Raw genomic sequence first — 13,006 nt, forward strand, 5'->3', positions numbered from 1 at the left:
GCTACACAATTCTTTTCAATTTCCTAACCCTCTGTACATTTCTCCATCTCCTCCCATACCTGATTCTGCCCCCTTTTCCCTCATCTTTTCTTTCTTCTTCCCAAGTCCCTACCACTCTCTACTTACCTAGATTATTTTGTTCCTCCTTTTAAGTAGGACTAATGAATCCACTTGGTCTTCTTTCTTCTTGAGCTTCATGTGGTCCATGAGCTGTATCATGGGAATTCCAAGCTCTTTGCCTAATATCCACTTATCAATGAGTACATACCATGTGTGTTCTTTTGTAACTGAGTTACCTCACTCAGGATATTTTCTAGATTCATCCATTTGCCTAAGAATTTCATAAAGTCGATATTTTTCATGGCTGAGTAGTACTCCATTGTGTAAATATACCACATTTTCTGTATCCATTCCTCTGTTGAAAGGCATTTGCATTGTTTACAGTTTCTGGATATTATAAATAAGGCTGCTATGAACATTGTGAAGCATGTGTCCTTCTTACATGTTGGTGTATCTTTTGGATACATACCCAGGAGTGGTATAGGTGGGTCCTCAGGTAATACTATGTCCAGTTATTTGAGGAACTGACAGACTGATTTACAGAGTGGTTGTACCAGCTTGCAATCTCAACAGCAATGAATGAATGTTTCTCTTTCTCCACATCCTCGCCAGCATCTGCTGTCACCTGAGTTTTTGATCTTAGCCAGTCAGACTGGTGTGAGGTAAAATCTCAGGGTTGTTTTGATTTGCATTTCCCTGATGACTAAAGATGATGAACATTTCTTTAGGTGCTTCTCAGTCATTCAATAATCCTTAGTTGAGGAATCTCTATTTAGCTCTGTACCCCATTTTTAATAGAATCATTTGATTCTCTAGAGTCTAACGTCTTGAGTTCTTTGTATATATTGGATATTTGCCCACTATCAGATGTAGAATTAGTAAAGGTCTTTTCTTAATCTGTTGGTTGCCATTTTACCCTCTTGACAGTGTCCTTTGCCTTACAGAAGCTTTGGAATTTTATGAGGTCCCATTTGTCAATTCTTGATCTTAGAGCATAAGCTCTGTTTTGTTCTGAAAATTTTGCTCAGAAAATTCTGTTGAGGAAATTTTCCTTTGTGCTCATGTGTTTGAGGCTTTTCCCCACATTCTTGTCTATTAGACTCAGTGTATCTGGTTGTATGTGGAAGTTCTCGACCCACTTGGACTTGAGGATTGTACAAGGAGATAAGAATGGATCGATATGAATTCTTCTACATGCTAATGCTACCTTTTTTCCACTGGATGTTTTTAACTCCTCTGTCAAAGATCAAGTGACCATATGTGTATGGGTTCATTTCTGGGTCTTCAATTTTGTTCCATTTATCTATCTGCCTGTCTCTGTACCAACACCAGGCAGTTATTATCACTATTGCTCTGTAATACAGATTGAGGTCAGGAATGGTGATTTCCCCAGAGTTCTGTTATTGTTGAGAATAGTTTTCCCTATCCTGGATTTTCTGTTATTCCAAATGAATTTGAAAATTGCTCTTTCTAATTCTATGAAGAATCGTGTTGGAATTCTGATAGGGATTGCATTGAATCTGTAAATTGCGTTTGGCAAGATGGCCATTTTTACAATATTAATCCTGCTAATCCATGAGCATGGGAGATATTTCCATTTTCTGAGATCTTTTTCAATTTCTTTCTTCAGGAACTTGAAGTTTTTTTCCTATGGAACTTTCACTTGTTGGTTAGAGTCACCCCAAGATATTTTATATTATTTGTGACGACTGTGACGGATGTCATTTCCTTATTTTCTTTCTTAGCCCCTCTATCCTTTGAGTAGAGGAAGGCTACTGATTTGTTTGAGTTGATTTTATAGCCAGCCACTTTGCTGAAATTGTTTATTTAGGATTTCTCTGGTGGAAGTCTTGGGGTCAATTAAGTAAATTATCATATCATCTACAAATAGTGACGTTTTTACTTCCTTTCCAATATGTATCTCTTTGACATCTTTTTGTTGTCTAATTACTCTGGCTAGAACTTCAATTACTATATTGAATAGGTAGAGAGAGATTGAGCAGCCTTATCTAGTCCGTGATTTTAATGGGATTTCTTCAAGTTTCTCTCCATTTAGTTTGATTTTGGCTATTAGTCTGCAGTATATTTCTTTTACTGTGTTTAGGTATGGGTCTTGAATTCATGACATTTCTAAGACTTTTAACATGAAGGGGTGTTGAATTTTGAAAATTCAACTAGAAAATTAGATGCTAGCTTTCTCAGCATTTAATGAGATGATCGTGTGTTTGTTTTCCTTTGTGTTTGTTTATGTAGTGGATTATGTTGATGGATTTCTGCATGTTGAACCATCCCTGTATCTCTGGGATGAAGCTTACTTAATCACAATAGATGATTATTTTGATGTGTTCTTAGATTTGGTTTGTGAGAATTTTAATGAGTATTTTTGAATCAATATTCAAAAGGGAAATTGGTCTGAAGTTCTCTTTCTTTGTTGGTCCTGGGCTTTTTGTTTTTTGGATTGGGAAACTTTTAATGACTGCTTCTAATTTTTTTAGGGGATATGGGACCTAATTATAGGGTTATAGGGTTACTTTCTTGCTTTTTCTAGTGTGTAGTTTCCTTCCTTGTGTTGGAGTTTTCCATCTAGTATCTTTTGTAGGACTAGATTTTTTACAAGATATTGTGTACATTTGGTTTTGTCCTGGAATATCTTGGTTTCTCCATCTATGTTAATTGAAAGTTTTGCTGGATATAGTAGCCTGGGCTGGCATTTTTATTTTCTTAGGGTCTATATGATTTCTGCCCAGGATCTTCTAGCTTTCACAGTCTCTGTTGAGAAGTCTGGTATGATTCTGATAGGTCTGTCTTTATATGTTACTTGACCCTTTCCCCATACTGATTTTAATACTTTTTTCTTTGTTTTATGCATTTGGTGTTTTGACTATTATATAACAGGAGGGATTTCTTTTCTGTTCCAATCTATTTGGAGTTCTGTAGGCTTCTTGTATATTAATGGGCATCTCTTTCTTTAGGCTAGGGAAATTTTCTTCTGTAATTTTGTTGAAGATATTTACTGAGACTTTAAGTTAGGAGTTTTTGATCTCTTTTATACCTATTATCTTTAGGTTTTGTCTTCTCATTATGTCCTGGATTTTCTGGATGTTTTTGTTTAGCTTTTTGCACTTTGCATTTTCTTTGTTGTGTTAATGTTTATATGATACCTTCTACTTCTGAGATTCTCTCTTCTGTCTCTTGTATTCTGTTGGTGATGCTTGCATCTATGACTCCTGATCTCTTTCCTAGGTTTTCTATCTCTAGGGTTGTCCCCCTTTGTGATTTCTTTATTGTTTCTATCTTCATTTATAGATCCTGGGTGGTTTTGTTCAATTCCTTCACCTTTTTGGTTGTGTTTTCCTATAATTCTCTATGGGATTTTTGTGTTTCCTTTTTAAGTGCTTCTACCTGTTTACCTGTATTCTCTTTAAGGGAGTTATTTATGTCCTCCTTAAAGTTCTCTATCATCATCATGAGATGTAATTTTAAATCAGAATCTTGCTCATCTTGTGTATGAGGTTATCAAGAGCTTGCTGTAGTGGGAGAACTAGGTTCTGATGATGCCAAGTAGCCTTGGCTTCTGTTGCTTATGTTCTTGTGCTTGCCTCTCACCATCTGGCTATCTTTGGTGTTAGCCATTCTTGCTATCTCTGACTGGGGCTTTTCCATCCTTTAAGCCTGTATGTCAGCAGACCAGCTCTCTCTGGGCAGAATTTGGTTATAGAGAGCTGTGGCACAGGGTCAGCTCCAGGGCATAGATGGAAACCAGGAGGATTTTGTCCCAGGCTGCTCCTTGGTGTCCTGAGGGCTCCAAATGGGTCCCTCTTGGGCCATTTGAACAGAAGTTCTGGTCTAACCTGTGCTCTCAGGTGTGTCAGCACTCCTGGGAGACCAGCTCTTTCCCAGCGGAATTTGGGTAAAACAGGGTCAACTCCTGGTGCAAATGGAAACCGGAAGGATCCTGACCTTTTAGTCTATTATGATGATGTGTAATACAAAAGTGCCTTTTGCCTAGGACCTTGTGGGCCAAGAGGTAAACCAGGCAAAGATGGAAAACCAGGAACTCCAGGACCAGATGGTGAAAAGGGCAACAAGGGCTCGAAAGGACAACAAGGTAAACACCCAGCTTACTTCCCTTGTTGGTGCTGGAAAAGTCTGGGTTCTCAGCCCAGCAGACTCTCTGACTTAGAGCTCTGAAAGACCCAGCTTACTAAGTTTTCGTGGCAGGCTATTGCCACACCAGCCCCATGCTTCCCAATTCCCATGGCTTCCTAGAGTGCCTTTTTACAAACCCATGCTCGACCCCCATACCTTCCTCTGGAAATCAGTTTGAGTCACCACATGAAAGAAAACACCACACAAACTTAGTTTAAACACAGCAGTTAACACAATCTCTGGGCACAGCAACTGGCATCCTACTTTGTAAGCTTTTCAGTTATTCCAGCACCTAAACTGGGGACCGAACCTACCTACATTGTATCCTCCATGCTCTCTCCTGTCCAACCCAGAAGTCCCGCCTACTCGCCCAGTGATTGGCTCCTTGAAATCTTTATTCATTAGAGGAAGGTTCTGCCACAGTATTGTTTCAGTGTCCTGGGGAGACTCATTCATACACGTGGTATATATACATATATGACTGCAAGAAAGAATGAGTGCTCTGGGTTTTCCAGTTAGTTCTACTGTTCAGATGAGAACAAAGGCAGGGTACCAGATGCTCATTTGGAAGGAAGAGGAGTTACAAATGACTAGAATACATTTTTTATTCTGCCCTGGGCAGATGAACTTTTAAATTTCAGTCAAGGCAAAATTCTTTGGCTACAGACTAATAGAGCACCAGTTACTATCCTATTTTCAGAAAGGCAAATTGTTTTTCAACTACCTATGTAAGTTATGTTGGCTAACAACTGCTTATAGGAACAGTATGACCTGGACCAGCAAGTTGTTCTTCAATGACAGGGTACTAAGTAGGAGGGCCAGGAGATCAGAAGGTAAGAAGATAGAAAATTTGGGATCTGGAGATCTTGTATAAACTATGTCATATTCCAAACAAGCTTATTAAGAAGTACAGCATCTAATGTAGTACTTCTAGGGAAGAGATGGAACAATGTGAGTGGAAATGTATCATACTATGGGAGGAAGAGAGAGAAGCTAACCAACGAGTGTTGCACAAAGAGAACATGATGTATCTCAAGGGCATCAGGAACTGAGCATGGGACAGCCTTCAGACTGATGGCCGTAGCCCCTTAGAGTGGGAAGAGTTAGGGTCTCAAGATTCTAAGCCACAGCTCCCCGAAGGCCTCAGTTCCAGGCCATTATGGTTCTGCCAAGCAATACCTGGTTTTAGAGAAAGAACTATGTTCCTTCTCCATATGGATGGCAGGAGTGCACAAAAGGTGGAGTGAATCAAGGTAGAGCCTTGGCCCCAGGCAATTACAGACTCTGCCAAGCATGTTTCTGGTTTAGAGAAGGAGCTATGTTCTTTATCTATACATTAGAACTTCAGCGAATGCTTTGGCTTGGTCTAGCTCTCAATAGTGGCACCTCATGAGTGAGGTTTTTGTTTTTTTTTTTTTTTTTTATTCTTTTTGCTGTTATTCTTGTTTCTGTTTTGGCTACTATTTTTTGCATACAAGTCAACCACAACTCAGGTGTATGTTCTACAAAATAATCCTTTTAAATATAATATTCTACTTGGAATATAAGCTATGCATGTCAGTTTGATAACCTGGACCTAAATCTACCATCTGCAAGTCTCAAAGAACCCCTGTGGAAAACCCTAAAATGGTAACTGCCTGAGGTTACTGACTTTATTAAAAAAGCATAACTTCCAAGTATCACTTAGAACTAGGTTAGACATGTCAGTTCATGTATGGTACAGTAATTTTAACTATAATATTAACCATGGGATTACTTGTGATTTAGTGTTGCTGGGAATCTACGTTAGAGGATGACTACACACTTGGCTTCCTTCTTAATGTGCTTTTATTAATGATTCTATTAATGAATATACTTTAATAACCAAGGCTGGATATTATAAGGAGTTGATAACAAGCACGGCATGCTACAATACAGATTGTGTTGGGAACTAGTTAGCAAGTCGTCAAATGCTTTGGAGGCCTCATGAGAGTGATATAAGGATTGAAGGTTAGATTCATAGTAATGTAGCGCAGTCTTGCAGAGTGCGCATGAGCATGAAATCCGGCCTCCAGTTCCTACCATGATCCTTTTATAATTGCCACGGAGAGACCAGAAAGCATCAGTTGTTTAAGGTTCGTATTAGTTATTTCTGTACCATCCTCAAAAGGATAAACATCCTCAAATGGATAAGTATCCTCAAGTGGAACAACTTAAGAAAGGAGAGCTTTGTTCCCAACTGGAAAGGCCCAGCAGTGACAATGGCTCAGTTTGTGACAAGAGCAGCAGCTTTCACCTCCTGGTGGGACAGCAAGCAGAGGAAACTAGAATTTCTGGCAGGTAAAATCTTCAAAGGCCAACAACCCTGAATGACTACTTCTTCCAACCAGGCCCATCTCCTAAGGATCACAGCCCTTAAAATTCTGCCACAAGCCAGGGAAGACTGAGCATTCAAGGCATAATTGTCCCAGGGACATTTGGTTCAAGCCATAACAGGGCCTGTTACAGCCTCTGTGCATTAAAAGTAAAGGTTGAGAAAAGTAAAGAATGTGTCTGCTTCCTGTGCATTAAAGCCAAGGCAAATGTGGACTTTTGAGACTCTGAAGAAGAGAGGGAGGGCCAGGAAGACGGGGAAGAGATAAGTCATTGAGTCTTAGTTAGAAAGTGACAAAAAAAAAAAAAAAAAATCAGCCTTCTCTAACTGCACAGAAAAGGCAAAGCATATATGCCACTTTGTTTGCAACTCCTACAGATAAAGGAAACAACCCTTGTTAAACTAGAAGACTCTTTGCCTTGCTAATGAATCCAAAACTTCCTTCAAAGTTTGCACCTCTAGAAAAAGCTTTCACCATTTTATATCATTTTCTGAATTTACCAAAGCTTAGTGGTTTTTATTATCTACCTGAGCAGCTTTTATAGGTTGTAGATTTTATTAGATTTATTTTATTAGATTCTACCACCCCCCACACACACATTGTAAGCCAAGACATTCATCCACTCATAAAAAGTTTATGTGAGGCCCAACAAATTAAATGTAGGACACTATGCCAGACACTGTAAGGGAATTCAAAGATGAGGAAAGACCTGTTCTCAAAATAATAATAATAATAATAGTAATAATGCAATAATGTAGTAATAAAATACATCTTGTGATAAACTGGTTAACATTGAACATTATTTTTCTATTGTATCACTTATGTTTGTGCTGCTGTGATAAGACACGTGCTATAAATAATGTATAGGAGAATTGTGTTTTGGCTCCTGGATTCAGAGGGTTCGGTCCATGGTTGTTTGGCTCTATCCTTGGATGCTGTGATGTGGAAGAGCACTGCTCACTGCATGGAGACAGAAAGCAGGGAAAGCCATATAGAAGGGGCCAGGGCAAGATACAGTATCCAAGAGCAAACGCCTACTTCCTACCTCTCACCAGCTTACAATAAAGTCATTGTCTATGACTCCATTAAGGAATTTGTCCATTCCTTAGGACAAAACCCTCATGATCTAATCATCCCTGGAAATGCCTTCACAGACATACCCAGGTATGTCTTACCAGTCTCCTAAGTGTTTCTTAATCCACTTGACAATTAAAACATCATAGTCATTTTATAGCCCACTCATCTCTAAGATTCCTTTTCATATTTGAGGCTTACCAGCTACAAAAACACATTTAAATTAGTACTTTAGGACACAAGTTTGAGAGTCTGTTTTGACCTGTATAATTTGTTTTTCAAAGGCCCACCTGGTCTGGATGGATTGCCAGGTTTAAAGGGGAAATCTGGAAACAGAGGAACACCTGCCAATGGGACAAGAATGCGAGGCTTCATCTTCACCCGACACAGTCAAACCATGGCCAATCCTTCATGCCCTGAAGGAACACTGCCACTCTATAGTGGGTTTTCTCTTCTTTTTGTACAAGGAAACGAGCGTGCACATGGACAAGACCTTGGTAAGGTTCTGATTTACAGACAGTTTATGAGTATGTGTAGAATGGGAGCTTCCTCTGAAGGTCACTATAAACAACTTTAGCATCTTCCGGTACACTTGAGAGAGCAATTGTGATCCAAGGTTTATCCTGACTTATAAACTGCTAGTGGAAACTCAGCTAGATTCAACCATCTACCTTTTGTTAATCCCCAAATTAATCTTTTCCAAAGCTTCCCCTAGTTATTTGCTATTATTAATATATCTGAAAGTAGCTGGAGCAAAGACATTGTCCCAACTGAACAGCATGAGGTCCCAGGTTCTATCCAAGGTTAAAGAGAGCCATAGAAAGCATTCTGAGTAGGGGAGGGTTGGTGTACCCATGCGAGGCTTTGATACTTTTTTTGATATTATTTTGATTATCCTAAAGCTTTACATCACCACAGAATTCTTTTGTGTTTTGTTTTGTTTTTATTTGGTCCAGGTTTGCCACAGGTGATGTGATAATTAACCTGTTTCTAAATAATGATAGTCAGGGTAACTATAATTTACTGGAAGTGATGCTCGGCCTTCTTGTTTTATTAGGTACTCTGGGCAGCTGCCTGCAACGATTCACCACCATGCCATTCTTATTCTGTAACATAAATAACCTATGTAACTTTGCATCACGAAACGATTATTCATACTGGCTGTCAACACCAGCTCTGATGCCAATGGACATGGCTCCGATTACTGGCAAAGCTCTCGAACCCTATATTAGCAGGTAAAAACTCAAGCTCTACGTTTCATGAGAGGATCAAGCGAATCACGTAAATCTTAAGGAATGTAATGGTAGAAAATGGCTGTCATACTATCCGTCTCATTTGACAGATGCACCGTCTGTGAAGGTCCTGCAATGGCCATAGCTGTTCACAGTCAAACTACTGCTGTCCCTTCGTGTCCCCAGGGCTGGGTGTCTCTCTGGAAAGGATTTTCCTTCATTATGGTAAGAATATATATATATATATATATATATGACATAAATATAGGGCTGCAGAAATGGCTCAGCGGTTAAGAGCACTGACTGCTTTCCAGAGGTTGTGAGTTCAATTCCCAGCAACCACATGGTGGCTCACAACCATCTGTAATGGGATCTGATGCCCTCTTCTGGTGTGTCAGGAGACCACCACAGTGTACTCAAACATAAAATAAACAGATAAAACTTTTTAAAAGAAATATATATAATATTATATCATATATAATATTATATTTTATATATAATAAAAATATATATTGTTATAGATGCTTGGCAATGCACTTAAAAAGCCACACTGAAGCTGGGCATCATCTCAGTAATGTTTCTGTAGCATGCACAACATCCTAGGTTCCATTCCCCAGCGGTGCATAGAACTGAGTAAAATCTCAGCATCCAGTAGGTAGGGGCAGGAAGAGCAGAAGTTCAAGGTCATCCCTTGCTCCATAACAAGTTTGAGGCCAGCTTGGGCTACAAGAAACCTAGCCTCAATAAATAAAAACACTAAAAAGACTGACAGCATTGGTGCTATTAATAAGTAAGGAAGCACTGAACAAAAGCCAGCGAAATGACTCAGTGGGTGAAGGCACTGTCGCCAAGCCAGATGACCTAAGTTCAATCCCTAAAACTGACATAGTGAAAAGAGAATCAGCTTCCCCAAGTTGTCCTCTGACCTCCATACATTTGCTGTGGCATGCATGTATGCACGAGCTCACACACACACACACACACACACACACACACACACACACACACACACGCAGCAAACAAATAAGTAAATATAATCTAAAAATTTGAAAGACTCCTCAGATTTCCCACAAATCCCTGACTGCAGCATTTTAAGAAGTAGCCACTCTATAACAGAGATGGGATGTTTTTGTGATGGCCTCTTTGCCTACATTGTCTGTAACGCTTATTGTGATAACCAGGGGAATATTTTTAAGCACCTGCTTATTGTTCATAAATAAAAATAGAACTCTCTTAAAGTATCACATTTATGAAGTGACAAAATGTGCCTTGTTCCATGCCTCTCTGATGGTCCTATGGGGAGGAGACTCTTAAAAAGTTCTGGCATTAATGCCAAATCCGGGGTAGTGGACCAACCACATTGGTAACTGCTGTGTGTGTCACTATTTACATTCTGATAATAAGCCTTGTTAAGACATATTATCCCCCCCCCTTTACACACAGCTGTCCCTCAATCGTTAATTAATTTTAAAACTATTTATTTAACACCAGTCATGAGCCCCAGCCAGTCTGGGTAGTAAGGCTAGCAGGAACCTCATCCTTCTCATGGGGCTTACATCCCAGTGGTAAAGAAAGACAATAGACATTGGATGACTATATCGCTTCCTAGAAGATGCCCAGAGAGTTACATCTAGATAGAAGAGAAGACATCTGTGTTTTTTTTTTTTTTTCATTTTTCTTTCTTCTGTTGCTTTATATTACTACTTCCCACCCATGTCAAAATGTGGGAAACTTGTATTTGAACTCATTGAGATCTTTTCGTTGTGATAGTTCACAAGTGCAGGCTCCGAGGGTGCTGGACAAGCACTCGCCTCGCCCGGCTCCTGCCTGGAGGAATTCCGAGCCAGTCCGTTTATAGAATGCCATGGACGGGGGACGTGTAACTACTACTCAAACTCCTACAGTTTCTGGCTGGCTTCACTAAACCCAGAAAGAATGTTCAGGTAACTGCAATGTCGGCCTTCATCTGATGACTCACTATAGAACCACTCGAAGGCTGCCTACGTTTGGTTTTTATTTGCACCTCCGTGTGGATGTACTTAACTCTCTCAGTCCTGACAAGAAAATCCTGTGTACCTTCGTCCGCCCAGGTTAGAGGTATTCTAAAGTCAAGTAGAGTCTCTTTCTCACTGTGTCGGTAAAAGCCAAATGCACACATGATTTTGTTATCACTAAGCATATTCAACACAAGTATGAGTAAAGTACTGAAAAAAATCACTAGCTAATCTGCTGATCTTAGTAATGTATCAGAAGACTGAGGAGTATTTAAATGGAAGGAATAGTTTAAAAATGAACTGTAGGTTTGCAGGAAAGCTATGTTCTATGAATTATGATGAAACACACTGAAAATATAAAATACTGATAAATGTTTATATATACAAACACAAAATTGTCTTTTCAGAAATTCTCCTCTTCTATAAAAAGGGATGTTTCTGAAATAAACTAAAATCAACTACAATGTTTATTAACAAAACCCCTTAGCAAGTAAGTATTCTATTTTATTCCCAAATCAATGAGTCCTTTCATTTGTGTTCATTTCAGAAAACCTACTCCATCCACTGTGAAAGCTGGATACTTAGAGAAAATCATAAGCCGCTGTCGGGTGTGCATGAAGAAAAGACACTGACGAAGTCAAAGAAAACAGAACCTTTGGCTCCTTCTTAAGTACCAAACTTATACGTGACTCATAACATGCATTTATCTAGGTCTTTCTCTCTAACCTTAAAGATGACGTAGTGCAAAGTTTCACCGCATAAGAAAGCATTTCATTCAAGTTAGTCTGTGATATGGGTCTCTAATCCTGTAGGTTTTAAAGTTCCCTGTGGAAAGGCAACAGCTTGCCACAGAATATCACCGAGATCACCTTCCAGTTGTACCCAAAGTGCTGCCTAAACGATGATTGTGTGGATCTTGAACTACAAGCTAAGGGAGATCTGGTCCTGTGGGTCCTCAATGTGTTCCTTGTCTCCCACTCCTAAGAGAAGGAGTGTGTTTCCTTCCACTTCCTTCCTGAGACCTTAGACTTAGCTAGAGCATGCAGAAATCAAGCACACCATGAAAAAAACTGGAAGGTCAGATCTGTTACGTGGTACAAGGGCTAAGAACGCGGGATAAATGCAGTTCATGATGTTTTCGGGACTCATTTAAATATGCCCAAAGCTAGGACCAAAGGAAACTTCCTCAAGGGAATCATAACATGCTTGGGTAGAAAGTATAACTTTGTTTTTTGTTTTGTTGACAATGTCTATTTGCTTGTTCACTGAGCTCTTTTCTTTATGTCAATAGATTCAAAACGGGTAAAACGCTTACCCTTAGGGAACTAATTTTTACTAGGATGTCATACACATACATTGAAACATTTCTCTTTGTTTTCAATGTACTTACAAGTAACAAGGACACCACTTAGGACATGTGCACTTTATCCCCACTCCTATAAACACTGACCTTAAGTAATTTCACTAGGAAAGAATGGGAGGTACTTGCTGGTTTATCAGACTCAAAACATTCATGGATTTACACATGTGCTCCTTTGTTAGATTTTTAATGTTAGTTTTTTAACTTTTCCTTTGGAAAACACATATGTACCCTATTTTTTTATGTTATATATTCTTACTAGCCATGTGGAGAAAGACCACTTGGTAAAAACCTTACAGTACTGTACAAAGCTGCTATATGTTTTAAAACATATATGTCTTCAGTATATAGATACATTCCAAAGTTACTCAATTCAGCTTACCAAGTTATTTTTTTTAGTACCAAACTATGTCCCATATACTGTACTCGGATGAGGGGTGTGCAAAAGCAACAAATTTTGTGTGCGAAGACTCACACAAGCAAGACACCCATCCCCCACCTCTTCATCCTCTTCCCCACACCAAAACCAAAGAGTCTCATATATGAGTGTGGCTCCTTTGGTTGTCGTTTCCTTTTTCCTTTACCACTATTTCTGTATTTCATCACAGTCCAGCAGGCCTAATTGAAGGTTTAAAGATAAGAGCACGTGTTGCTCTTGAAGAAACTCCTGGTTCAGTTCCCTGTGTACTGGTTCCCAGTAGCCTGTTCCAGATGATCCGACATCCACTTCTGGCTTCTGTGCTCACGCTCAGCCAGATACACAATTTTTTTTTCTTTAATTTT

General features: G+C 39.3%; 1 protein-coding gene across 1 annotated transcript in view; it reads left to right on the forward strand.

Moving 5' to 3' along the window:
* COL4A3 (collagen type IV alpha 3 chain) overlaps positions 1-11,495 on the forward strand; it is a gene marked incomplete at both ends in the record, with an annotated part of 121,880 nt that extends 110,385 nt beyond the window's left edge. Inside the window, 6 exons of the mRNA XM_080933022.1 lie at positions 4,070-4,168; positions 7,922-8,134; positions 8,695-8,872; positions 8,980-9,094; positions 10,640-10,812; positions 11,411-11,495. Coding sequence (XP_080789148.1) covers positions 4,070-4,168; positions 7,922-8,134; positions 8,695-8,872; positions 8,980-9,094; positions 10,640-10,812; positions 11,411-11,495 — 863 coding nt within the window. The remainder of the gene's footprint in view (positions 1-4,069; positions 4,169-7,921; positions 8,135-8,694; positions 8,873-8,979; positions 9,095-10,639; positions 10,813-11,410) is intronic.
* Positions 11,496-13,006: the final 1,511 nt, after the last annotated feature.

Source organism: Micromys minutus (assembly GCF_963924665.1).
Source record: "Micromys minutus genome assembly, chromosome: 19".
Taxonomy (NCBI): Eukaryota; Metazoa; Chordata; class Mammalia; order Rodentia; family Muridae; genus Micromys; species Micromys minutus.